Source organism: Cinclus cinclus, chromosome 10 (genome assembly GCF_963662255.1).
Source record: "Cinclus cinclus chromosome 10, bCinCin1.1, whole genome shotgun sequence".
Classification (NCBI taxonomy): domain Eukaryota; kingdom Metazoa; phylum Chordata; class Aves; order Passeriformes; family Cinclidae; genus Cinclus; species Cinclus cinclus.
The window spans coordinates 8,434,639-8,461,393 of NC_085055.1; the positions used below are offsets into that span (position 1 = coordinate 8,434,639).

At 40.7% G+C, this 26,755-nt stretch overlaps 2 protein-coding genes across 2 annotated transcripts; both read right to left on the bottom strand.

Moving 5' to 3' along the window:
- Positions 1 to 5,736: 5,736 nt before the first annotated feature.
- Positions 5,737 to 15,495, bottom strand: FETUB (fetuin B). Its single transcript, XM_062499321.1, has 7 exons — positions 15,274 to 15,495; positions 10,797 to 10,907; positions 9,284 to 9,371; positions 8,589 to 8,755; positions 7,629 to 7,742; positions 6,636 to 6,719; positions 5,737 to 6,153 (listed from the first exon to the last, which is right to left on the bottom strand). Exons 1-7 carry the CDS (start codon positions 15,493 to 15,495, stop codon positions 5,737 to 5,739), a joined length of 1,203 nt encoding a protein of 400 aa, XP_062355305.1.
- Positions 15,496 to 19,554: 4,059 nt separating this feature from the next.
- AHSG (alpha 2-HS glycoprotein) lies at positions 19,555 to 25,826 on the bottom strand. Its single transcript, XM_062499391.1, has 7 exons — positions 25,623 to 25,826; positions 24,197 to 24,307; positions 22,952 to 23,036; positions 21,952 to 22,115; positions 21,554 to 21,667; positions 20,680 to 20,760; positions 19,555 to 19,830 (listed from the first exon to the last, which is right to left on the bottom strand). The coding sequence occupies exons 1-7, from the start codon at positions 25,824 to 25,826 to the stop codon at positions 19,555 to 19,557; spliced, it is 1,035 nt and encodes a 344-aa protein (XP_062355375.1).
- Positions 25,827 to 26,755: the final 929 nt, after the last annotated feature.

Below are 26,755 nucleotides of genomic sequence, written 5' to 3' on the forward strand. Positions count from 1 at the left end.
TATTGCTGTGTTCCAAATTTCACCCCAATTCATTTATTACAATACTGGTTAATTTTTTCAAATGGGCAGTGATACTGAAGAAAGGCATTAGATTAGGTGATTTATAGCATAATTCCCTCAGCCGTCTGTTGTTTGCAGATTGTTCTTTTTTTCCTGTTCTATTTGGGGTTGTTCATTGTGACACTCATCATTTTTTGACCATAGCTTATGTATATTTTATGTATTAAATTGAAACAGTATGAATAAACAGTGGAAAATGTGCAATTCCTGCAAAACTGACTGTGGACATAATGTAAGATTCTGTTCCCACTCTAGAGAGTTTTGTCCTTGATTTCTTTGGAAAAGAAAGATTGGACTCTATTCTTAAAGTGCAGCATTGACAAGAACTCCAGGCACAGTAAGAGTAGTTAATTAAATACGGGTTGTACTTAAGTCAGGATAATGTATTTTTATCACTTCTCCTTCAGTTTGGTATCTTTTTAAAAACTTACTTTGTTTTTATATTTATTACTTTTAAGTTTTGTGTGTTGCTTTAATGAAGCTGTCTCTGTAAACAGATTGCTGGAAGGAATAGAAATATTTATCCAAACATGGCATTTCTCTTGCTTAGTGTATCAAAACCTCATTTATGACTTTTACCAAGGCTTGACTTGCAACAGTTAGAGGTGATCCACATCCAAACTTTAAGGGTATGGTAATAAGCATCCGTTCTAAACCTCTCCAGAGCACTGGGAGAACACATCAAAAAGAGGCTTATCTTCCCTGCTTAAAAAACAGTGTATGAAATGTGTAATAAATATAACTTTAAACTGGAGGGATAGAGAAAGGAGAGCTGACACATAAAGGAGATGATATGCAATAACCAATTCCTCCTTTCCTGAAGTACAGCTTTAACTATTTACAGACATCCCTGGTTTCTTGGGAGCACAGCTGCTATGAGCAGACTGTTCTCTGCTTCATGCCCAGGCTGGTGTCACCACAAGGCACAGCTTGGCCACGGTTGTGCAGGCAGCAAGGCCTTTCCCATCTCATACTGAGCTGCTCTGCAGCCACTCCTGTTCCTGGTCTCAAGCCAGAGCCCAGCTAACACAGACACGTGTGGCTCCAGTTGCTTAGAGGTGAATTCTGGGCCACCTTCTCTTTTTTTCAGTCTGAAATTCCCCAGAGCTTCAGACGTTATTGGTCTTGATGCAAAAAATCAAAAAAGATTTGTAGTTCTTGGGGTGGCTCTGCACATAACAGGAAAGTCCCCAAGTAAGATGGGAAAAATGTACATGTGAAATGTCTTATTTTTATCTGCTGAGTGTAAACAGGATGCCCCCAATACAAATGCAATGTTAGGCAAATTTGCTTTGGTTATGGTTTTCAGAGCAGCAGCTCCAGCTCCAGCTTCCCCTCTCTTCCTGCAGCTTATTTTCCTTACCAGTCACCTGTTTTTTATCAAATTTGTGGAAGTTTCATCACCTTGTCTATCAAATTTCATTCCAAGAGACCTTAAGTTCAAAAGCTGTTTGGAGGGGACAAACTGTCAAGTGAGCTAGTTGACAATGTCGTTACAGAAGTCTTGTTGCTTAGGAGGCCTCATGGACTAATGCAGGGAATAAAAGGGTGTCAGTATTCCTTGTCTTGTCCTCAGTGTCTTTAGCTGCAAATTGCTTTTTTAGAAAAAAACCAAACAGTTTAATTGTAAATGATGACTGTAAGGATACGTTGAAAGACTGACCCTTTTGCAGAGGGGCTTGAGATGCTGGGGAAAAGGTGAGGTTAAGAATTTGATGTTAAGAGTGGAGTCAGAGGGAGTTCTACATCTCAGATGCAGAAGAAAATGCTTAACTATGAAATGTGTGCAATAGTAGGTTCGGAAGTCACACAAATAGAATTTATATTTAGTTTATTTTATAAAAACATTGTTTTTAAAACCCATCATAAGAATTTGGATGTCTGGGTCTTGCTTTTTAAAATCTTCTCTTTCCTTTGAATATTCCTATTTTTGCATTCATGGTCCCTCACCTATATTCTGAGGTAAAGCTTGAGAATATCAGATAAAAATGTCAACTGTCCTGGAGGTCATTGACCATCATTTATCTGTGCCCGAATAAAAAACATTCATGTGAAATTGGAATGTTTGTTCAAATAAACATCAGACCACATTTCAGCTGGACATTGCCTAGATAACAAGTTATTAATGGATATTATAAGATCAGTAAGTGTTGAAAAACTGTTAAACAAAATTGAAAAGTGAATTGGGAATTGTCTGCCCAAATCCATCTGCTTCTCATCTCCAGTACTGGGCGAAGGAATTCTTTGTGTCACTGGCCTGTCTTCTGCTGGACAAGGACAGGCAGCACGTAACAGTTCAGAGTCCTGGGAAGAGGTGAGGAGCACTTAGGGTGTAACTGGAGGGACACGGGGTGTGTTACTGCCCAGCTTTGCTCACATTGGCTGGAAGCTGAGATCAGGCCAGAAGATGGAGAGGTTCAGCACGACCTGGGTATGTTTTTAAGAGGATTTCCTGCAGTCCTGTCTCTGAGAGTCACTGTGTGGAGTCAGGCTGCCCATGTGGGTGTGCTGGAGGGCGAATGCTGCAGTGCTGGCCCACTGACAGATTGGCATAAAGGTGCTGAATCAGCGGCAGGATTTGAAGTCCTGATGACTAAATGCTACCAGCTGTTAATGATATCAATGCCATATGGGAGTGCTGCAGTATCCAGGTATGTCCTGAGGACAAAGGAAACACAGAAACTATACAATCTCAGACTCCTTCTTGTAATTCAGGAATTTAATCTTGGACATCAGTACCGGGACTCTATTATAGTAAACACTGGTGGGGGCCCAGGTGACACTGAAACTGGGTATGGACTCTGTGCTGGAGTGGCCGCAGCAAATAGAGGAAATGCTCATGACTCTGCATTGACCACTGGTGCTTTGTTGATCTGTGCTAGAGGTACAGTTACTGCTCAGATAAAACACCACTTCTGGTGTTTACTTTTAAATCAGAGAAGTCTTTGAACACAAATCCCAGATCCAAGTTAGGGAAATTACTGAATCAGATGTCGTTTCTGAGCTTCATCTGCAGAACAGGCTACACAGTATCCAAATGGAATGCTCAGAACTGTGCATCCAGACTTTCCAGTTTCCCTGCTTATGTTCACACTAGCTCCACTCCATTTATCTTCACTCACTGTGGCTGTTCAATTTACTGTTGTAAGGAGTCATAGTCAAGAAAAAGAACTGAGTGAAATGAGGTATTCTTGGCTGTGGCTAGCAGTTAATGAAGCTGATTTCTTCCCCAGTACTCCTTTAGGGAAAGAATCTGGTTGTGTATGTTGATAAAAGTCTCAGTAGTGTCATTAAACTGATGGAGCCACAGTGAGAATAGAATCAACATGCAAACAGTTAATAAAAGGGCTGTGCAGCAGTGAGAAATGTGGTGATTAACTGAAAAGAGGGACAAACCCAGCATTTTGAAAATCCCTGAAGTGTGACAGGCTGTTGCCCCAGTGCTCTGTTCCCTGACTCACTAAAGGCAGCCGTGGGTGCTCTGTGTGAGGGCATGGAGCAGTGCCTGGGATCCCAGATATGGGGATATGGCAGATCAGCAGTTCTTGTCCAGGGAAGGAGAACACACTGGTTGTGTTAGAGAAACCCGAGCTGGCAAAGGTGAAACTTCCCAAGGGAAAAAGATGCTATAATTCAATGACTTGATAAAAAATGGAATGCTGATGCAGCCTAGAGCTCCTACTGCAATAAGAATTAGCTAGAATTTGAATATTATGATTTTTCAAGAACTATCCGATTTTGGACATTTTTCTACTATGAAATGAATGAAACCAAAATACATTGAATTTTCTCATAATGTAGGATTGAAAAGGAATTATTTCTGGCTCAGTTGATATGTTTCACACATCAGTTTTTGGCTTATTTTAATCTTTGAAGCAATTAAATTACTTCTTTATATCAAATTTGTTTTTGTAAGAGTTTTGCAGACTGAAAATGTGAACATAGTTTCTGTGAATATAATTCCACACAATATTTCAATATTATTTTGATCCCACTAAAAATAAAATAATACTTCATATTTTATTTATAATGATAAAATAATACATTTTAATCAACTTGCATGATGCTAGGATACTGTGACAAAAATCATAATTTTTTGTTGGAAGGCTCTTTAAATGGAGAAATTATCCAGGATCTCTAGGGATGATACAATATCTAAAAGCTTCAGAAACAATATTTTATTGATTTTGTTTTGAACAAATGGTTTTACAGATCTAGTGGCAACTGGAAAAAGGCTTTATGGGCACATACAAACCCCTTAATTATTGCAAATATCAGTGTACTCCTGGCCACAGATGACATTTCTTTCCTATGTTCACTCTTTTTCTTCTTGTCTTCTCATTTATTTATATTTGTTTTTGTCAGTAAAATTACCACGTCTGACTTTAGTGAAATCGATTTTTCTTGGCTGCAGGCTGTTGAGCGTCCCTGTGGCTTTTATTATAAAGCAGTTAATACGACCTATCTCAAAAAAGAATTAGGCTGATTTTTTAAATCATTGTTTTTCCTGCACAGCAGCATCACTAGAGCATAACAATCTCAATAGCCTGGATTTGATTCTTCACCAGCCAGAATTACGATGCAGAGGCTTCACACGTGTGTAGGCTCTTCCACATGCTTTAAGTGAGGTATGAAGCATTAAAAAAAGAAAAAATAACCTTTCTTGAGATTTTCTATGGAAAATAAAAAAAATAGGCTAAGCTCTTCACATTGTAATTACAAAGTCTAGTCACAAAATAGCAAAACCTCACTAGCTTTTAATGCTGCCCGGGGCTGCAGTCTGTTGCCTGTTCATGCCCTGACACACGCTGTGATGCTCCAAGGCCCCGAGGGTGCCCCTGCTCCGGGAGGGTTTGCTGCCGGTGCCGGTGCCAGGCTCAGCACACCGGGGCTGCTCCTTGGTGACCTTGGGGACAGTGCTGGGGGAGTCCATGGCCAGGGCTGACCCGTCCTGCTTCCCTCAGGAGCTGCTTTAGGCCGAGGCTGCAGCGTTTGGGCCCCTGCCCGAGCTCCAGCTCCTGCTGCCCGGCCCAGGCTCAGAGCTGCGGCCCCGTGTCCCTCACACCCGTCTGGGCCGTGCCTGACCCTGGCTACCATAACCACACCATAACCACACCATAACCACACCAGCCCCTGAGCGTGCCTTGCTAACTCGCGTTCACGGCTTGACCTCAGCCCTGCCTCCCTGCCCCTGAACTTAGGGAGTGGGCTGGCTCCTTCCTATAACCTGACTTCATCCCTGGCTGTGCTCTGCTCTCCCTCAGGCACCACGGGACAGACCCTGGCCCCAGCCTGGTCACACTCGGCTCCATCTCCCCACCCTTGGGAGCAGCCATCCCCCACTGGGCCCTGACAGATTTTGCTACCGAGGATATTTTTTTCTGATGTCTTTGGGCTCTCCCATCCCTGCAAGTTCTTTTATCTTCCACAGTTACCTTTCTTTCATGCTCTGCCCGATGGGGGGAATTTGAGAATTAAAAGCCAAACACTTTGTTGGAAAATGCCCTAGTTAAATTTCTTTTCCCAATCTGTTATTTTGCTTTCATAAAACTGAGAATGCCAAAGATGAAGCTTGTAATAAGCAATCATTTATTTGAAGGTGTTACACAATTTGACAACTGTGTTGCCATTTTGTCTGTTATTTTGTTGCAGATAGTTGAGGTGCTTGGGTGCTGGCTAGACTGTGGTAGGATTTCTAGTTATCAAAGGATGGAGGATGCCCTCTGGCTGCTTTGCGTTTCCTGGACATGAATCTGATAGAGAAGGTTCTTCAGGAAAAGGGAGAATAACTGGTCCAGTGACTGGTTTGGTCAAGTCTGGCTTGTTTACTTGAATCTCCTCTCCATCACTACTGTGGGCAGGTCCCACAGCCTTAGGAGGAGCTGGCTTTCTGTCCTTACGCTCATTTTGACTTTCTCGTAGGCTATGGAAAGTGATGTCCTCATTTGAAGGGGGTAGCATTTTAACCGAGCCCACTGTTTTTTCCAGGTGTGGGGAGAAAGGATTGGCATCTGAAGGGGATGCCTGTTGATCCTGGCTGGATTTTCCAGGTGTCTGATTAGCTTCCTGGTTTTCCTCTTCAGTAGCAGGATCCTAAATAAAAGGGAATAAGCATTATCTGAATTGAAACAATTTCAAATTCCTTCAGATATGAAGATTACTCTTTACACTAAGGATCTCCTGCATCTCTAATCTTCCCAAGAACAGCTACAGAACAGAAGCTCAAAGGATAAATGGATGTAACTACTTCTTTGTGCCAGTGGAGATGGGTGCATGAAACTTGGGTAACTAGAGTAATATCCCCTTGCATTCCCTCTGTGATTTACAATTTCATTGTAAGGCATTCTGAACACATTCTTCAGGATTGCCTCTATACTCACTCTATTGCATTTTTATACACCCAACAGTCTCTTTTATCACAAGAGAGGTTTCTTCCTTATCTGGCCTTATCACTTTCTTGAAGCACATGTCTTTGTGAATAAGAGAACTTAAAAATGGCTAGGCTTTCAAAAGTTCAATACTTGTGTTATAAAGGAGTATTGCCCTTGCAATATTAAGATTAGATTAAGAAATACCTGATGACTGTAGATTTCACAGGATATTGTGACAAACTGTTCCACCCGACTGTTTACTACAGAGCCTTTGCAGAAACCGATTTTCTGTAAGAAGAAAATGCAAGCATTTTTTCACGTGGAGCCCTGATACTAACGTGCTATCTTGTAAAATAAGTGATTAGGAAAGACTGAATAGTTACAGCTTCTAAGTGTATTTGTAAGGATAAACAGCTTGGGCAAACTTTTATTTTGGGATTGGCAACCTCACAAAGGCAGGCAGTGTTTTGATAAAGGTCTTGTGCTTGGAAAGGAGGGTTAGGTAACACAATAGCAATATTAAGCTGGCTACTTAAGGCTAAACTACAACAGCTTGCTTAAGTTCTCTTGCAGCAGAATATCCCTATGCAGGCAAACTGTGTGTGGAGCATAATATAATTTCCCACACAGAACCAAACTCACACCATCCTAGTGAAAGAAACCATGAAAAAAATGCTGTTTCTAGTAGTTGTGTTTGTACTGGGTTGTAGGTGTCATGGCTTGGATCTCACGTAAGATGGGGCTTGAAATGTTATTTCTTGACAACATGCCTATTTACTCTTCCAGTTTCTCTTACAATTTTTCCTTTAGCTCCTAAATCTTTTCCTTAGCTAACCTGACTGTAGTATACTCTTCATGCACTGTTTGTAATTTATTGTCTATGTCTGCTTCTTTGGAAGAAATCCTTCAGATTCGTTCAGTGTTGTAAGGCGATGGCTACTCCACCTTTTTCTGGATGGTATTTTTTTGTTTTCTTTGCTTATGGACTTCTGGTAAGAATTCAGAACTTTTGCTGAAATGTTTCTCTATTCTGAAGCAGTCTGTAGAGTTGCAAGACACTATAGAGCTACAATCCAGAAAAAGATGAGTGTGGGTTTTGGTTCCTGTCTGCAAAGAGCCAAGGAGATAAATACTAAATATTCACTGAGGAATCATAGTATCTGAAAAACTGGTGCTTATACAAAGAAAAGTACTTACAGCTATTTCTGGTGGAAGTGGCTCACACATCGAGATGTCAGTGACTGTGTCACTTTTGGAGCAAGATGTCTCTTGAATTAAAAACTCCACAAAATATGCAGGACCAATGACCCACTGTAAATGAGAGGCCAGAGGCAATTAGAATTTGTACATGTGTCAGGAAGAATAAAGAATTTTACTGACCTTGAAATATATGAAAAATTCCTGCTAAGTCTGAAAGGAACAGGTCATACTTGGGACATTACTGTTAGTTGTGTTACAATGAATGTTTTTGGGTTTTTTTGCCAGTGCTGCTTTATTGCCTGGTCATTTTTTACTTCTTATATATGCACAATCTTAATAACTCACGGATTGGCATAGTGGAAATGGGTTTATATATTGTGATAAATTAGGATCCATATAGAACTACATACGCAAAGACCCTCTTCAGTGTCTTGTTGACAATTTCTGGTAGTTTTAATGAACTAGATACTTTTATTATTTCTGAAATTTGGCTTAGAAAATGGAAATTATTAAATAGTATGTAGTAGTAATATCTGATAGTTAAGACAAAGAAGAAAAACCACATTGCTATCTACACGTACTGAATTTTAGAGAGACTAGTTAATACCGTGCTAAACAAAGAAGACTTAGCCATGAGATCATGAGCTCTCTGTTAGTCTAAGATTAGTTCTAAACCATGCTTAGACTCATTCAGTGAATTACAGATATGTACTGGAAGTATGACTGTGCTTTATTAAACACTTTCTATTAGGGAGTTGTGAATTCATGGTGGTGGAAGAAAAAAGAGTTAACAATGAAGCTTTTCTGAACTTTGGAAGCAAGTCTATGTCTTGACTTTTGCATGAAGCCCTTCTTTTTGTGAGACATAGAATCAGAGTCTTGGATCAAGAAGATCAGGAGTACTCTGAATAGAAGTATTCTTGAGGGCTAAAACCAGTCACATGAGCCTTGGCTTACCTGCATTGAAGCTCTTGTGACATTGAGGACAGAGAAGTAATGAGTTTCTTCACTCTCCTCATTGAACTTGGCAAGACTTCGAACAGCAGCCTCCAAGTACTCAGGCTGAGTTGGAGAAGCATCAACTGGGCAGTCAGGACATATTGACCCAATATATCTGCGTGGAACTTTTTATTCAAACACAACAGTGTCTTTAGAGAAGGCGTAACCATAAAAGCATGTTGACAGTGTAGGTCACTGTAAATGCATCTCTGCCCCCAACCCTGCCCACTTGTCCTCCACTCCCCCAGAGTAAGAATATGTGATTTGCACCCCTCAATAATTTTGAATCTTTATGTATTTGCAGACCTATAAAAATGTTGCAGTGGAGGAAGACAATGAAGGAAAAATTCAACCTATTGACAGTGGCCTTGCTGGTTTTCCTTGCCTTTCACAAACCCACAAAAATATTTTTTGGTTCAGAGGCTAAAAGCCCATATAGAAGCTCTGCTGAGTGTCACAGAGGTTAAAACAGTTATTACTGAACTCTTTTGAGCTGCAGCACCTCCCTGGCCTTATAAGCACTGACTTGAAAAAATCAGGGCAGCTGAAGCTAATGGAGATACTGCAGTGTCATAATTACATTTAAAATTTAAAGTAATGCTATTTGGCAGAGTTTTTCCAGTTCTTTTATAAAGTGTATGTTAAAGACATACCTGGCTGTAAAGTGCACTCATAAGTATTCAGATGAGCAATATTTCTTGCCTGATTAATATAGATAATTGCTTTGCATTGACCATAAACCTACAACAATATAAACATTTAAAAACAATTAGTATTGTACCCTTTACTGATCATCTAGTACCTAGATAGCAGTGGTTCATTTTCTTCTTGCCACCATGGAATTCTTTTCAGGACAAAAGTTTTGTTAATACTCAAATGACAATGAAGCACATTTCTAAGTATCTCATTTAAAAATAAAAGACCAGCTCAACCCCTGGTGTGATTCTGAACTATACACATCCAGTGCTTGGCTGCTGAGTGGCCTGCCCAGGGCCACTCTTCTGGCAGCTGAGAAGTGCCCAAGTGTCATAGAGTGCTCCTGGGTCTTTGTCCTGGGCTGGGTCTATGTCTGGAACCCAGAGAGTTTAAAGCCAGAGATAATTCAGAGTGTCTGGATCCAGTAATTTGTCTTCTGTGTTCCCCCTTTTCCCTATAATCAAAGGGAGAATGGTAGGAAGGACCATAAAACCAAGTTTTGTGGCATGGTAAGATCATCCTTGCACACAAAAAAACTCTGATTTTATGGCCAAAAAAACTACTGGCCTGTTACTATCCATTGTGCTTTTATATTTAAGAGTTGAAATTATGTACTCTGAGAGATTCTTAGATATTCCTACATGTATGCTCAAGGCCTCTGGACATGTATTTCTTGGCTTCTCTGAAGCCATATCAACCATATAGGCTTTGTGCCCTTTTTCTGCTGAAAACACTGTAGTGAGAAGTGAGCAGAACTATTTTTATTTTTTTCTAGTTTTTCACTGAAAAGTTTGAATTGATTTGCCTCAGAAGCAGTCCAGGACAATTTAATGATAACTTTCTCTGTGTTTTTGTTTTTGCTTTTTGTTTGTTTGTTTTTTTTTCTTCTTTTTTTTTTTAATATGAACCTTGTTTCTTGTCATTCTTCATTTTCTCAGAGTTTTTTTCATTTGTTCAGAACAGTTTGGTCACCTGTAGCAACAGTCTTGGACAACTTTCTGTCTTTGCAGCGTATTGTGCTGAACTTTCCTTTTTCTCCTATTTCAGTGCAATTATTGCAAAGTTGTCAGAATAAAAGTGGAATTAAACTAAACCAATAATCACATGTTATATAAAAGTGTATTTCTTTTATTCCCTCCTTGACTGTCTGTCTTTAAAATAAACTGTTACAGGGTTACTATAAAAAGTAAACCATTATTCAAAATAGTGTCCTAGTATGGCTATTTAGATTTGTCTCTTGATTAGCTCTGGTCAAAAACTTTATTTTAATTTTCACTTTTTAAAATAAATCTTATCAGCCTATAAACTGATTAAAAGGTACAGAGTAAATCTGTGGATATTATAAAATGGGCTTTGATTTTTTTCTAAGCTTTGTTGCCCACTAAAAATGCAAGTTGTAAGGATTTTGCAGTCATCAGTAGTACCTGAGTAACTCATATGTGAGATTAAATAGAAACATAAAATCCTTACAGTTGAATGAGCCGGTCTGGTTTTACAGTCCTTCCACAACTTTTTGCTGAGTACATGGCATTCAGTATCTACTACATCCAAGACGAGATAGAAGACAGAACCAGTGATCTCCTGAAGAAAAAGAAACAAAAGGGTCACATCCCAATTTTGTATCAAACTAAGTAGGTGACTCATAAAAAGAAGAGATGGAGAAATGCAAAGCATACAGGTGGGCTGCATAGATATCCTGAAAACTAAACACTCTGTGACAAAAGTGGCAGACCAGCTGAAATTCAGGTCCTGTTAGAACAAGCTTGGTCATGCAGCTAGCCAGCTTTATATAAAGAATTGTCCTTTGGTCAGTTTTGTTTTTCTGATTCTGGTACCAACCATAACCCAAGAATAAAGACTAAACATGCTGCTATTTTCACTGTCCAACTGCATTTCATTATCAGATGTGAAAGGTAGGTTATTTTGCCTGAAATAGGAATGAGATTATAAATACCACAACTAATAAAAAACAATTAACATGGAACATTCCCAGTAGGCATTAGAAAGAGAAATATCTTATTTCTTAGGGCAGTGTCTTCTTCAAGAGGATGCTTTGCACTTGCTGTGAAGAGGCAAAGGCTGTGATGATAGAGAAGCTGAAGTATTCTCTCAGCTATCAGGGAGTGCTGTGATAGACCTTGCAGAGTCACATGGATGTCTCAGACTCACTTAAAGCTTCAGTCCAGTGCTGGAGTTCTGACCTGTGCTTAAATCCAGAAACCTTTATTCAGTTCACTGCAGCATAAGGTGCATAAAGCAATTCAGGCTCAACTTTTGGCCAAACATCTTTCCAGTCAAGAAGTACAAGGAAGAACTGAAAGAACAGCTCTGTATATCTAGTGCTTGCAGCATGTAGTGCAGGAAGATGAGATGCTGCATGGTGCAGTTCCTCATTCTGCTTCCACTGTAGATACGGGTAAGCACCTTTCCAGCATATTTATCAAGGATCCAGCTTAGCTGGATCATGTTTTGTTTATATCCTTAGTGGAAAGCTGGAAACAGGGCAGCTGTCATTTATCCATCCTAAAGAACTTAGATGTGAGCATTAGCTGCGTGTTTAGACTGAGGTCGTGTCTTTGTTGAAGGGGGAGAAAAAACAAAACTGAATGACAGAAGTGTTCATTCATCCCTGCTTGATTTCATTGGTTTGTGGAGAAAACACTAAATGGGCCAGCAGTCTTGTGGAATTCTGGGGCTGATATGATTTTGGCTTTAGTTATGGCTTCTGTTTAACAGTGACTAAATACCAGTCCATAGGGCTTATAAAGCTGGAGTACTGCTGACTTTTTTGTCTTCATGCTGCTTAGAAAATCACTAAGTGGAGTCTTCTCTGGAGTTCTAAGCAGATTGAGAGATACGAACTACTGTGACCACATCCTATAGAGGTCTGTGGGATGATGATTTTAAGCGAGCAATACCAGATATACTAGTAATACTAAACCCTCCAAATATGAAAGGGCAAAACTAATAGAAAATAAATATAAAGAATTATTAAATTGTTTTGCTACCATCATCTCTTAGTTCTCTTCGTACATATTCAACCTCTCATGCTTTCTACTATTTTTTGTATTCTCATATTGTCTTTTTTTTCCTAAGTGTTCTGTAAAGTGATCTGGTAATGCCTTTCACTGAGATCTCAGGGCTTGCTTACACTAATCCTGAGGTTTAATTATAAGTTTCATTTTGAAGGCTGTGAAAAGATCAAAATTTATATTTTGACAAGGAGTGACAGTGAGATGCAGCAGTGCTGTTTGTGCAGTGGCACAGCAATATCCCCACACCGGGCTGCAGAGATCCTTCTGTGGAAAGGACTAATAATAATTTTCTGTTTACATACAAGATATCTAAATACCATGATGATAATTCTTTTTCATATGATAGCTAATGCAGCTTAAATCAGTAAACACAAAGTAAGACCAGTCCAAAAGTAATTGCTATTTCCTGAAAATGTGTTTTTGAGTAGTGCAGCTTTTGGTAAAGTTTGTAACTTTAAATATGACTTCTGTAAGCAAAAAGCCATCACTAAGACTATCCACATGAAGAAGAAATAGCCAAGAAAAATGTGCATCTTTAAGGAGACTCATATTTGGAATTGGTGACTTGAGCTTTAAAACTGGTTGTTAAGGTATTCTAGAAGCAAAAGCACACAAATACCTCATTAAAGAAATGTTCTTATAAACAAATGTGTTTGGTGTTAGATGGGTTTCCTCAGCTGAATCATGAATTTTGATTATAAAGCATGGTGATCTTAGAAACACTATATGCAACCAGGGCAGACCAAGCTGTATTTCTTGTTTCCTGTAGGTCTCTTGTATAATACCAGCTCTAATAAGCAGTTGAGGTTATTACAAAGTCTACACATCTTTTGGTCTACCTGCTTCTGTATATATGATGCTCCTCTGGGGAAAGGATAATTTGGGGCTTATTCAGAAACTCAGCAGATCACTGAAGGTTTAATCATCCTTATTTTAATTTTCATTAAAAGGCAGTTATGCAAAGGCCTTTTGATATCTGCTTAGTATTGAATAAAAGGTTGTATATCTTTCCATTGCCAAAAAGATCCCTTTCTCAGCACTGCTGGCGCCAGGCTGCAGTGTCTGTTGGGCAGTCTGGGAGCCAGAGGAGATGTGACAGCAGGGTGACCTGGTGCACTGGAAAGAAATAAAATATTTTGGCATATTTTGTAATTTTGGTTAAGTGCCTGTCAGTGAAGCTAATCATAAGTACCTTGTATGAAAGCAAGCTCTGTCCTACTTGCATGTAAGTTAATAGCAGATGGCTCATTAGTTTCAATTAGAGCAAAGCTGAACCACAGGTTGCTTAAGGGCAGATTTGAATTTGAAGTAACTTTGAAAATGTTTTTATCCTCAGTACTGCTTAAGAAAGTGAGAGGGAGGACCAGTGACTGGTGCAAGGGGGAAAAAGTACTTCTTAATTTTTTTTTGAGAGGAATGGGAGGTGGCATAAGGCTGTTGCTATCCATGAATGCCTTAACATTGCTGACTGCTCCTTAGGTACTCAGTCCCAGCAGCAGCAACAATGGGACAAAGGGCTTAGAATGTCCAGTTTGTTATTGTAATGTCTTGAAACACCTCATTTACAAGATACAATAATAGATTAAAAAATAAAAGTAAATAAGTAAATTAAAACCCCAGATCAACAATGTATGCTTGCTCTAAAGCAGTAAGTTAAGTCTTTAGGAGATTGAATGACCGACAGATCACAACCAAGGACCAAGATCCTCCTGTGTTGAGATATCTATGGCACAGGTGGAGGGAGAAGTAGGGAGATAACTGGGGTGGTTTACAGCATGTCTGCACCCACCACGCTGCACTCCAGGGTGGTCATGGGGGGCTCAAACTACTGTCAATAGGAAATAGCCCCAGGAGGGGGTCTGAGTACTGAATTCCATGAAATAGCCCCAGGAAGGGGCCTGAGCACCTAACTCCATGGTTGGTGATGTGGATTCTGGGCCACCTCACATGCACCATGTGGAAAAATTCTGAAGACACCTGATCCAGTTGTTTAATGGGCGCATTCAGTCACCCCAGCAAGGCAGCATAGAGAACATAGTGCAAAACACAGCAGAGCATCTTTATCTGTGAGATCTCAGGTTGCTGGAGTCCACAATGTGTCTGCAGGAACTGTGTCCTTGTAAGAGCAGCAGGAAGAAGTGTTACATTCTTGCCAGCACAGATCTTTAAGTATCTGGCAACGAGCCTAATTTTCTTTAGCATTCAGAACTCAGCCTTTCAGGTAAGCTTATGGGAAGTGAGCAGGCACTGCAGGGAATGCTAGCAGCAGGCTTCCATAGTGCCTAATCTGCTGCAGGCCCTTGTGAATTCATTTCAGGCTGTCCCTAGTTAGTGCCAGTAGGTTCAGTTATTGTAGCACAAAGTCTTCATAAATTAAGCACATACAGAGAAATGTGATACTTGAGGAAGTGTGAGTGATATTCTATAGGTATTTCCAGTGTATTTTTTGCCCTTGAACTGGTTCCGGCTTTCTTCTGGAGAATGAGTCATCTTTTAGAGGTCTGTAAAGGAATTTCTTAGTCCCAAGCAGGATGTGTTTACACCTGTTAGTGCTCATATCTTTTGTGCAAAACACACAATGACTTACTAGCCTTTGCACTCCAACTGCTCAAGGCAGTGGGAGGAAGGTGTAAAATGAAATTAAATCAGAGTAGTGGTGTTTCATATCGAATTTGAACTGATGCCTGGAGCTATTCCAAGGGCCTGCAGCAGAGAGTCATGACTGAGATTTGCTCTCTAATTGCCCACAGTGTGATGAAATTGTTTCTAGTCTGTGCATAAAGTTGACATGGCCTCTGGAGTCCTGGGAATAGAGCTTTGCATTTGCCTTTTGAAATATTTCTTCATCCAAATAGATATTTCTAAGAAATAGACACAGGGAGAAACCTATATTGAGCAAGAGGGTGACTTACCTGCGGCTGCTCTCGGACACTGACAATTCTGTAGAGACTGAGTACGTAGCCCTCTTCTCGGTCAGCGTTGATCTGGCGGAGAGCCAGGTCTGCAGCCTCCTCCACTGCAGCATCATCACAGCGGGGGGAGAGCAGGGCAGCCCCTGCTCCTTGGCCTGGAGGGGCAGCAATGCAGGAGCAAAGCCCCTGGATGCCAAGGAACATCCAAACAAGCCAAACCATTCTGCTTAGCAAGCCAGTGCTGCAGATCAGGGTGGTCAGTGAGGATGGAGGGGCTGAGACCTGAGTGAGATCAGACTTTTATAGTGGAGCTGTGTCTCTTTATGAACTTGTGTCCTTTCTTTATTACATGCTGACCATCACCTTTAAACCTGAAGCTGCAACAGTAAACACTATGTCAATGATTACAAGGTTTCACAGAAGTGTTGTTGCTCCCCCTGAGATCAGAGAGCACTTTTTCCTCCTGCCTTTCCATCTCTAATTTGGACTTCACTGGGCAGATCATGCAATTTTGACCTCATGGTAGGGAATAAGAATCTACACACAAAGCTGCTTCCTTATGAAACCAGATTTGCTTGAATAAATATATGTGCAGAGCAGGTCTGTTCTTTCAGTGGTCTAGTTCTTCTGTGAAATAAAACAATGACAAAGGTCTCAGTAATTTGAACAGAAAACAGATAAATGCCACAAGGTTGACTGACTTTGCACTTTGTATTTGTTAAATGACACTTTAAAACAAATATATTGACTCTATCATATGCAGTCAGATTGGTTGTGGTAGAAAGCTCAATTTGGATTCATTCTGTGAGCATTTCTACTCATCTGGATACCTGCAGTTGAATGCTACCCCTCAGCCCTGGGAGCATTGAGACCCCTCAAGGGTCATGGAAAATTCTTCCCAGAGAAACTTCAGTTTGAAATGACAGCAGTGTGCCTTGTGAATAACCTGTCAGAAACTCTGTGCTGGAGACAAGAGGGAATAACTTTACAAGTAGCTTCTATCTTGAAGATCTGGAGAAGTGACAGTGACTGTTACTTGGGGAAGATCCCAGTGAATGTCACTGGTTTTGTACTAAGGGGCAATTCTGCAGCATTTCAACTTGAAGGATACCAGGAGCTAGGTTACCATGTCCCTAGCTCTTATTTTTTGTCATGGGATTCTGATTGCAGCTTTCTTCTGGATGACACCAAGTACCTTTAAGTTTGAAAGTTCTATCGAATGAGGAAGAAAAAGTGCAAGTGATGGGCGTAATTGTCTCTTCAATACTACCGTAGTGTTTGGAGTAGTTAAAGATTTCTCTATTGTCACTTTCTTTTACTGGCTGTGTAAAGAATCTTAGCCCAGAAGTATTTAAAGCATCTGGGAGACAGCAGAATGTGTCCCAGGGAATTTTCATAGAAAGCTGAGATTATAGATACAGTCAGAGGACCTGAAACATCACTGGAGCTAAAACTCTTCTAAGAAGATTTGTTTGGTGGCAGAGGTGCAAAACTCCGATAGCAGGACAGATGGGGCACATGGCTGCTAGAATGAGCCCCTCATGTGGGGTGAGGGATAATGAATGGACTGTATCTCAGAGGGATGGGATACAAGGGGTGAATGTTGAGAAACTCTGCTGTAGCCATAGTACAGGAACCGCAGAAGCAGCAATGCAGACTCACTCACATTGTTCCTTGTGCCTGGGGATGCTTCCCCTGCGGCTAAAGGATAATAACTCATTTTCTTTATCCTTACAGTGCGTGGCATTTCTATGGAGATGGGTGCCAGTTAGTACTGGCTGTGTCGGTGCTTCTTATAATAGGGGATTGTTATATCCCTGACTCTGTTCTTTGTACTCTTCCTCTGCCTGGAAAGGAAAAATTTCTCTGTTGAAATAGCTGACCTCAAAAAATGGACACAGCAGGGAAATCTGAGCATGTCCAGCCGAAGTAGCACATGAAGTACATGGGCTTTTGCAAAACAGGGTCTGAAAAAGCTGAAAGGTCAGCCAGTGATGCAGACCTGGCAAAACTCTTCACACTGCATTTCAAAGAAGGTGGCATTTGTATTTCATCTACCACTATTTTGTATGTCTCATTGCCCAGGGAATCAATTGTTAAATACTGAATCTGCTACTAAGGCTCAGGTGCATGAAAATGGAGCTATACTGGTGGGAGACAAAGTGATTGCTTCAAAGCAGTCATGGAAAACAAATCTGTAAGGGGACACGTGTCCTTGAGAGGACAAGTGTTATGCAGAAAGAAGAGGAAGTGCAGCAACCAAAGTGGAATGAACTGAGAAATATTTTTTTCTTCCTGTTTTAGAAAACAAGGGAGTGGTTACACCAGATGGAGGAGAACATCTGTGAAGTATGGAGCCTGCAGATGTTTCTGCTACATATCTTTGCTTTGTGTGGTTTGAAAAGACAACAAGAAAATGCAGCATTTCTGGATTTCAGGAATCCCCAGGGGCAGGGACCCCTTCTATAAACATTGTTTCTGCCATCAGGAAATTTTCTAAGCCTGGAAAACACTTTCTTCTATAAATTAGTTCCTATATCATTATATAGAAGACAATTTCTATCATCTAGTAATGGTGATTCCTGGTTTTGAGAAGTCTCATGTATCTGGTGTCACAGTGATGCAAAACAGAACGGTTGCCGTTTCATTAAATCCTATGCTGTGTGTCATGCAGTGAGATGGGAAGACCACCTATCTTATTACATTAAGAGATTTCTACAGCTTAATACTAGCACTTTTTGAAGGAATGGCTGCATGCAGGATATACTGGAGTCTTTGCTTTACAGAGAAGCAAAAACTCCCTAAGCCACTGACTGGCTGTGGCTGGTGCAATTGCCCACATCATGCTTTCTGCAAAACTCAGCATTAGCTTGAAATGTGAAAGCAGCTACCTTCACAGGCAGAGCTTGCCTTCAGTGTGCTGCCACCACATTGGATTAAGGTTTATATAGTCTGGGCTGATTTTCCTTTGCTTTACACACCCAGATGAAGCACTGGTGTAAGTGCCAATGATTTTACCCTTCCCTACTGACACAGCGGAGCAGAACCTTTCTGTACTGTGAACTATTGCACTATCACCAAGAGCAAGTGTTAGTTGTGTTGCTTACTGAGTACTGGATGGTTGTAACTAGGAGAACAGGACAGGTTATTTGAAACAGCTCAGAAATGACATGTGTTCTGCAATTTTTTGCTGCCTGCATGATAATTATCTTGTAGCAAGTGCTGTTCCTGGTTAAACATTCATGACTGCCTTTGAGACTGCTCCCCAGGGCCTGCAGAATTCCAGTCTGGCTGGCAGTAATGATCCTTCTGGCCCCAGCCCCTTATTAATTCTCCACCTAGAATATATTCTGCTTCTAACATGTGTCAGAAATTCAGGGAAGATTTGACTGCTAGGACAATGGTAAATTGCCATCGCTGTCTGGGTCCTGTTATATGAGATACATGCCAGTCATATATTTTTTATTCCATTGAATTGGCATTTCCTCATATGCACAGAGGCCATGTAGGACCCCATGATTGTACTGCACCTGTGTGTCTGCTAGAAGACAGACAATACACATATTTGTCTGCAGGGATTGATGCTTTCAGCCTGCCAGCAATTCTCTGTTCTTTTCATAGACATGGATGCTCTTGTGCCATGTCCAAAAGTTTTGAGGTACTTCTGGTGGATATCAAAAGTATGTGCATGGTAGGAAACATTATAGGTGGAAAGGAAAAATACTTCTTTTCCTGCCACTTCTTTAGTGTTATTGGTGTGTGATCAAAAGGGAAGACTGACCTGATTTTCTGCAGTGCTCAGCACCCACACATTCCAGTGAAGCTGATGAGAAGTGCAGGATCTTAATGTTTTTGAAATCAAGCCTAGAATATGACTCATAAAGCTGTGAAGGAGATACTTGACAACTAAATGAAAATATATACAGATAGAAGGTAGCAAAGCATTGAACATTTTATTATGAACTAACCTTTCGGGTGGTGTTCCTATCACAAAGTTACAACTGTTGTATAGCACTTACAACAGTTTGACTAAAACAATATTTTCTGTATTTTAACTAGAGAATCCCTGTATGTAAAGTAAACTACTGCTGTATGTTGCAATCATCTACATTTCAGAGCAGGCCTTTGCAAGACCCTGATCATGACTCTGTTCTCTGGAGGGTAAAACTCATTTGGGCTCAGAGTCAAGTGTTCTCATCTATTTGTACTTGATGTTGTGGTCTGTGTGTTGCTGCTGCACTGATTCCTCAGTTTGGATGCATTGCATGTCTGAAACACAGCCTAGATATCGAAATGACGAATCTTCCCAGGGCAGGGAGGAAGAGGAGGCACAAAGCCAACTGGGCGAGGTACTTTGTCATGCTGAGCAGCCTCTGCAACTGCTCTCTTTGTTAGTGATTTTGCTGAGAGCATGGAACGCAAAATTTCTGAAGAGCTGGATTCAGATGCAACAGGGTTATTGTGGACAAGCGCAAGATTATGGTTTGTGACGCCTACAGCACTGGGTGCCAGTCCTGCTGATGTGTCCTGACCTGGATGAATGTAGGTAACTCCAGGCTGGAAAAGAAACATGTTGGTTTTCAGTGATTTGGGGCTTGTGATGTACAGGTAATCGATACATTACTAGGTACCCTGCTCCTAACTAGCTGTAGGTCTGCAACCCAGGTTCAAATGTTCCTGACTATCACAGAAGTTTGATTGGCATTGGAACACATGCACAGGAACCCAGGAACACATTTTTTCATAGCCAGTGAATCATTAGGACCAAATTCTGTGCTATATGATCTTTCAGGGCCACCTGCACAGCTGGTGAAACACTCAAGACCAGCAGTCTCATTTTCTCTTCCATATACCTCTTAGACAGCTGATTACTGTTGAGTTATCAAGAGCTGTTGTCCATAGGAAGTATTCAATCACCACCTCCCCACCTATTCTCACCTCCTGAGACCAAATGTAGGCTAAAATACCTGGAGAGTACTCAGGTCAAGTGTGTAGGTTTCCCTCCCCTTGCTACAGCAGTGCTGGATAAAGTCCCTGAACTCAGTCATGTCTAAGGACCAAAAGCCTCCAGCCTCAAAATACTGATTTCTGTTTTACATTTATCTGCCACATCCCTCTAGCTGAGCAGAGTTTGGTTCCCTTTGCCCTGCTAGACATGTGAATCTCCCAGATGGTCAGGAGGGCAAATTGTGTCAAGCTTGGATGGCAGACATAACTTAATTCCAAGCACAGAAATCCACAGAAAAATCAGGAGCTGCCTTACCTTGGCTTTTAGGATATAAAATTAAGTTATCACAGGTGGCTAATTAAATCTACAGTGAAATATGTAAACTCAAGATGATGGCTTGTAACAGTACCAGTAGGCTAGAATACCCAGAAAAGCAAGGAAATATCTGGAGCTGATACCTGATGTCCGTACAACTGGCAGTTCACCTGAAGGTCTTGTGAGGGACGTTTTACCATCACTGCTGTGCAGAAACCAAAATTCTGGCAAAGCAGAACATAGTCAAGAGAAAATAGTTAGAAAATATAGGGAGGCTGCATTAGAATTTTTAATTTCAGCACATTTTAGAAATGGCTACCTGTTTTCATGTTTTATCTGAGCAGTAAAGTACTTGGTTTTTAGCCTGCTGGCTCAAAAGCCAAGCTCTTTAAATGCTTAAGTAGCAAATAAGGGAAGCTCCTGTATTCTTCTGTAGTAAGATCCTTCGCATGTCTGAATATGAGGGAGGGAAAGAATATAAAAGAATCTAAGTAAAGAGCTTCTACCCCCTAAAACTGATTAGGACTCAAATTCATCAGAAACAGAATAATTTTAGCTTGGTAAAGTATACAGTATAATTTGCAAGAGCATCTATATCAGAACTGAGTGCACTGAAATTGTAGGAGGGGGAAACAGTCTTTTGTTGTTGTTGTTGTTGTTTTTGTGTGACTGTGGACAGTCCACTACAAAGAGCCTGATTTTCCCAGGTGCACATTTTAAGAATAAACAATATTATATATATCCCATTGAATAAAAATATTCTGTCTCTGGCCCTCAAGCCTTTTTCAAATGTATTCAAAACCATTTGAATTCAGTCCAGATACCTCAGAGAAAAAAGAAAGGTGTGATACAGCTTTAAGAATGATATATTGAAAAACATATCATGATGGTACACATTTCTTGCACTTTGATCCCCACAGGGGTCTATTCCTGCTCCAGTGCAAGCACATCCCAGCATGATGCTGCTTTTCTACCTCAGAGCTGGGGAGATTGGGGCTGTTGTGATGCCATACTCACAGACTGATCCTCAGGCAGCAGCTGACAAGACCCCACATTGGCTTTAGCTTCTTCTGCAGAGCAGTTCGTGGCACCCACAGCAAACTCAGTAACAACAGCATGCGCTGGGTGATACTGATAAAACAGAAAAATTGTTTAACTGACTTTGCATTTGGAAACTGCAGAGCTGCTGAGAAAAGATAAAAGGCAAATGTTGTGGCTTCATCTCCCACTGGAGTGAAAGGGAATCCTGTGGCTAAAATGACACATAATACTTGGGAAATTAAAAGCAAATCAGGAGGGCGAATTATAGCAAGTAAATTGTGTCTGTTTGCAAACATAACTAGATAGCAGTGCACAATTACTTCAGATGAAATATTATGTTTACGTGAAAGGCTATACATAGTTCTAGAAACTACCTGTATTTTGGCTCTTCCGATCTCGAGGAGTCTGAGGTAAGAATCAGTGGTTTTGCTGTTGTAGTCATTGAGTGCAGCTGACACTGTTTCTAACACCTCCGTGTTGTTCAGTCTTGCCAGCAGTGGACAGTCAGGGCAGACTTTAAGAATATCTTCACTGGAGTCTGCGGGAGGAATAGATCATGTTTTGATGAGATTGTAAATTGTTTAGAAAGGCATTATAGACCTATTCAGTAACACAAAACACATTTTAAAAGTCTGTCCCAAATTAAAGTGGCAGGAATTTTTCCAGTTCAGGCTATAGATGGCAGTGTATCACACGACTTGGTCATTCAAATCTTTCTGCAAAGAAAAGTGCTGTGGACTTCAGTAGCACGTTTTATACTTACTCAGTTTTTAGTAAATTTTCTTTCTGGAAACCTCTCTGTGACACCAGTGAAAAGGTGCATCAGCTCAGACGAGGAATGGTAGAAAAAAATGAAGATATTTTAACTTATTGGAGTTGTGTTTGTGTGTGCCATTGCAGCCATCAGTTTTGATAGTAGTACTGAAGACATCTCGTATAGAGCAAAGAGATCTCACACTGAGCACACAGAATAGACATTCTGCTTTCGCATGGCAGTATTGAAAATGCTGAATTTAGCAAAGAAGCTGTGTCTGCCAGTGGGACTGATGACGAACAAGCACAAGTAAATTCAGACCAGCAAGGAATCAAATTCTTCAGGTTAAACTGCTCACTGAAAAGACTCAAATCTGGGCCTTGCTCCCCAGTTGGTCTTACAGTATCTTAATTGCCACAGTAAAGAGGAGCAAAGAGAAACAGTGGGTTTGTAAGGGAGTGAAACCAGAAAAGGGGGCTGGATTTAGTAAACCCATTACCTGTTGTGCTTTATGCTATATTTATTCCCAGCCGTTTAGAATAAGAAAACTACTGAGCTGTAACCACTGCTATAAAAATACTCCAGCCTCTAGATTCAGTCCCACAGAACAAAGCCTTTACCTGCATGTGAGTGGCATTTGCTAGCGAGTACAGATAATGTCCCATCCACCTTCTGCAGTTTAACATCACAGTCACCCTCAACTGCCTAGAGAGAGACAAAAATCAAAGGGTTACATTGTTCAGATAAATTGGATTTTCTGATAAAGGGCCACTAAATTCAAAAGAACAGATCCTGGCTGACCATTCCTGGCAACATCGGTCTGATGGGAAAGACACTGCTAGGCATGTCCTTATGTCTGTGATTTTGTAAAAGGCAGATCAGAGCTACAAAATCTGGATCCAAATCTGGATCTCAAAAGTATCAAAAATACCAGGGTAGCAAGATTGTGGACCTTTAGTACAGGTTTGTCTCTCATATAGAGCAAAGAATATGAATACCTATGAATTAAGACCTTCCACAGAACTGTTTGATAACATTCTCACTAATCTCAGCTGGTCAGTGGCCATGGTAACAGCAGAGTGTGCTGCCTCGTGTGAGCAACATGATCCAGCAGGGAAGAGATGTCAAAGGCAAAGCTGGAAGCACTGGGAAGAGGGAACAGTTAGAGTTACCTCCCCCCCAATGGAAAACAGAATCTGAGCCTGATGAATACAGGGGTAGATCATGATTCATATTTAGTGATCTCTGTGAATTGGGCCCCGTTCTAGAAACAGCAGGTTCAGACAATATTTCCACAGTTTTGGTCAGGGAAAGCGTCTCACAGCTGGATCACACTTGCATAAGAACAAAATATCTGAGGCCAGTAGATTCCAGCTGAGTATTACTTCGAAGGCAGAGCCCTATCTGAAGGGAATAGCTCACCTGCAGTTGTAACTAGGAAGGGATGGCTTGGTGGAATTACACCAGGTAACAACCCACATGTAGCCAAGGAAAGGGTATTTTTGCACAGATTCACAGCGTGCCCGTTCTGTGGCTTGAAATGAGGCAGTGACATCTGGGCTGAGCAAAGGGACTGAATCTGGAGCCCCTAAAGAAGGCCCCATGGCATTCATTAACTGTATGTGGGATGTTATGTTGGCAGAGATCTGTCATCTTCCGATTACAGGACACGAAAGAAATCCAGGAGTGAAGTCCTTCATGACATGAAGGCAGTGAAGTCAGCAAGGAGGTTACAAGTGATTGGGTGGTTATTGGCTCTTACAGGGATATGACATTTGCTTGGGAATCTGGTGATAGTCTGGCCTCTGGCATCAGCATATCGGACATGCACCTTTGGACCCAGCTGGTAGTGTTAAGGTACTCACATGTTCTGCAAAGCTCCTCACTGTACAGTTTGCAAGAGGTGTAGGGCTGAGAATAGGGCACTTGGTCTCCAGTAAGTCAAGTTCAAGAAATATGATGTCATTATTTGGGCCCTGAAGGAAAAATATAAACCATTGGAATTGATGTAATTTCTTCACACAGCATTACCCGATTTCCTCCTTGGGGCTGCACAGGGGTCTCTGTTGCTGGCTGTCATGGATAGCTCCAGGTATACACCACGGTAAATGGAAAGGTCCTTCCTTTCTACTTCATAAAAAACCAGGGCCCCAAATCTGGAGTAAATCAAAATAATCACACTGATTTTATTCCAGCTAATAAGGAACAGGCTCATAAATTGTGGAAAGTCAAGCTTGTATGTAGTGAGTCAGTTCTGTTAACTTAATTTTTGTTGTTGGGTAGCTTTAAAAAATCAACAGCTTTCTTTTGGATGAAAAAGCTTTCTATAACCAGGTACCAAACAAACACCTGTGAACATTGATCTGTCTTGTTTAGCCCGTAGGAATTACACTGAATTGCACTGGTTCCTTTGCATCTGTAACATAAGACACAGTTCCCTGGGTTCCCGAGGTCCAAGACTGATTCTGATGTTTGACTCATGAGTGATTCCTTTTAAACCAATTAAGTACTTTTAATGTAAAAACAGTCATATGAGCAAAGCAATGTCACCAGTGTTTTTGTGTGGGTGACTCTGGACACACTTCTAATCTAAATGACGTCATCATTTATGTCTGTTGTAGTCTTTTCTAAATTTATCTTTTGGTATCTTCTCTTTCATAACAAGTAGGAAACAGCCACGGAGTTTCACTCATGTCATTATTTGGGACTATTTTCCATGTTTTAAGAGAATCAAAGGTTCTGAATTGGCACATACATCGTATTCATGACCATTTCTATGGCCTTTGTAGATGCCTACAATGATGGCAATAGATCTTAAGGAAAATAAGCCACTGTTATTTCCATTTAGACCTCTTGGCAGCTCAAGGGGACATTAGGTAAAATTAGTGCCTACTACAAAATCACTAATAGCATGGAGTTTTGATAGGTATGTATTTAGCTAATAAGTAATTACCTGTATCTCAAGTTTTTCTCCAGATTAGCTACTGGGTTTACAAATCAGCACCTGGAATGATCTGCTCTTGCAGACATGCTGCATTTGTAAACTGAGCCCTTTCTAGCATTGTACAAAAACGTCTGAACATTTCTCCCTCCCCGTCTGTTCTGCTCTTCGAGAGATACATTCCAGTGACCTGGATTCTCCACTGCTACCAGGTGTCCTTGCCCCATTTAAACCAACAGAGCCATGCTGATTTCCCCATGTGGGGGTACAGCCCTTGCAGGCCCTTGCACTGGTGATTTCCAAGCATCCCCAGGTGAACACCGTGTTCTGCCTGCAAGCTCCTCACTTACCTGGGGTACCACACGGATATCCTCGATTCTGTTTAAGGCAAACTTGTATCCATGATGACTGTGGCCATTAATATAATTCACAGCAACTTCAGCTGCTGCTTCAGATTCTGGGTCATCACAGCCCAAGAGAGCAGGGGGAGCTGCTGGTACAGCTTTGTGAATGGGAAGCTGAACCAGCAGTATTAAAGCTACTAGTGCCTTCATGGCACCTGAGGAAAACTGATCCCTTTCAGAAAAAAAGGTCTAAGAATACAGCTCAGATGGTAGCTAGGTAGTGGGAACTGGGGCCTCATTTATATAGTACATACCTCAGATTTACATGAACACATGCCTGATATTTGTCCCAGTTCCAAGAAGCATTGCAAACAACAAAAGAGAAAAGTAAATGTTAGGACATCAAGCTGACTGATTAATTTTGGCCAAAGTAAATTTTATCAGGTAGGATATTGCGAAGTCTGCTAAAGCAGCTTAAGAAGAAAGCGTCAGCAAAAATGTAACACAATTTTTAGACACTTTTACCAACCAAATACTGTCCATGTAAGAGGAATGTGATCCCTTCTGTTAAATGTGTAGAGATGCTAATGCTAATTAAGCTTTCTTGTAAACAGGACACATTCTGTTGGGGCCCAAATCTCACCAGACACCAATCTAAATTGCGAGATCAGTAGCATGATAATTTAGAAAATGGAATTTTAAGTAGTTCTAAGGATCACATTCAACAGCAAATGTAATTGAATAGCAACTTCTGCTACTGAATTTATTTGGAATAGGAAATGAGGCATAGTTCCTAAATCCTTTGCATCAGCTCTTTCTTTCTCTGAATAATCTGAATATGTCCAATGGTTCTTGGAGTTTTATTTTGCAAAGCAGGCATCTTATAGGAATGTTTCTGGAATATGTTGTACAGATTTGAGGATTTGGCAGAAGATCCTAAAGAGCACAAAGTGTTTTAAGAAGAATATAGAGGAAAATTAGCTGCTTAAATGCTTAGGAATACTGGATCCAATCTTATATTTACATTCACAGTGTACATATTTACAAAAGAGTAACGGGATAAAAAAAAATTCTATGTAGCAGAATAAAGCATCTATGACATGTCCAGAATTTACAATCTTTAATATAAGGTGAGATGA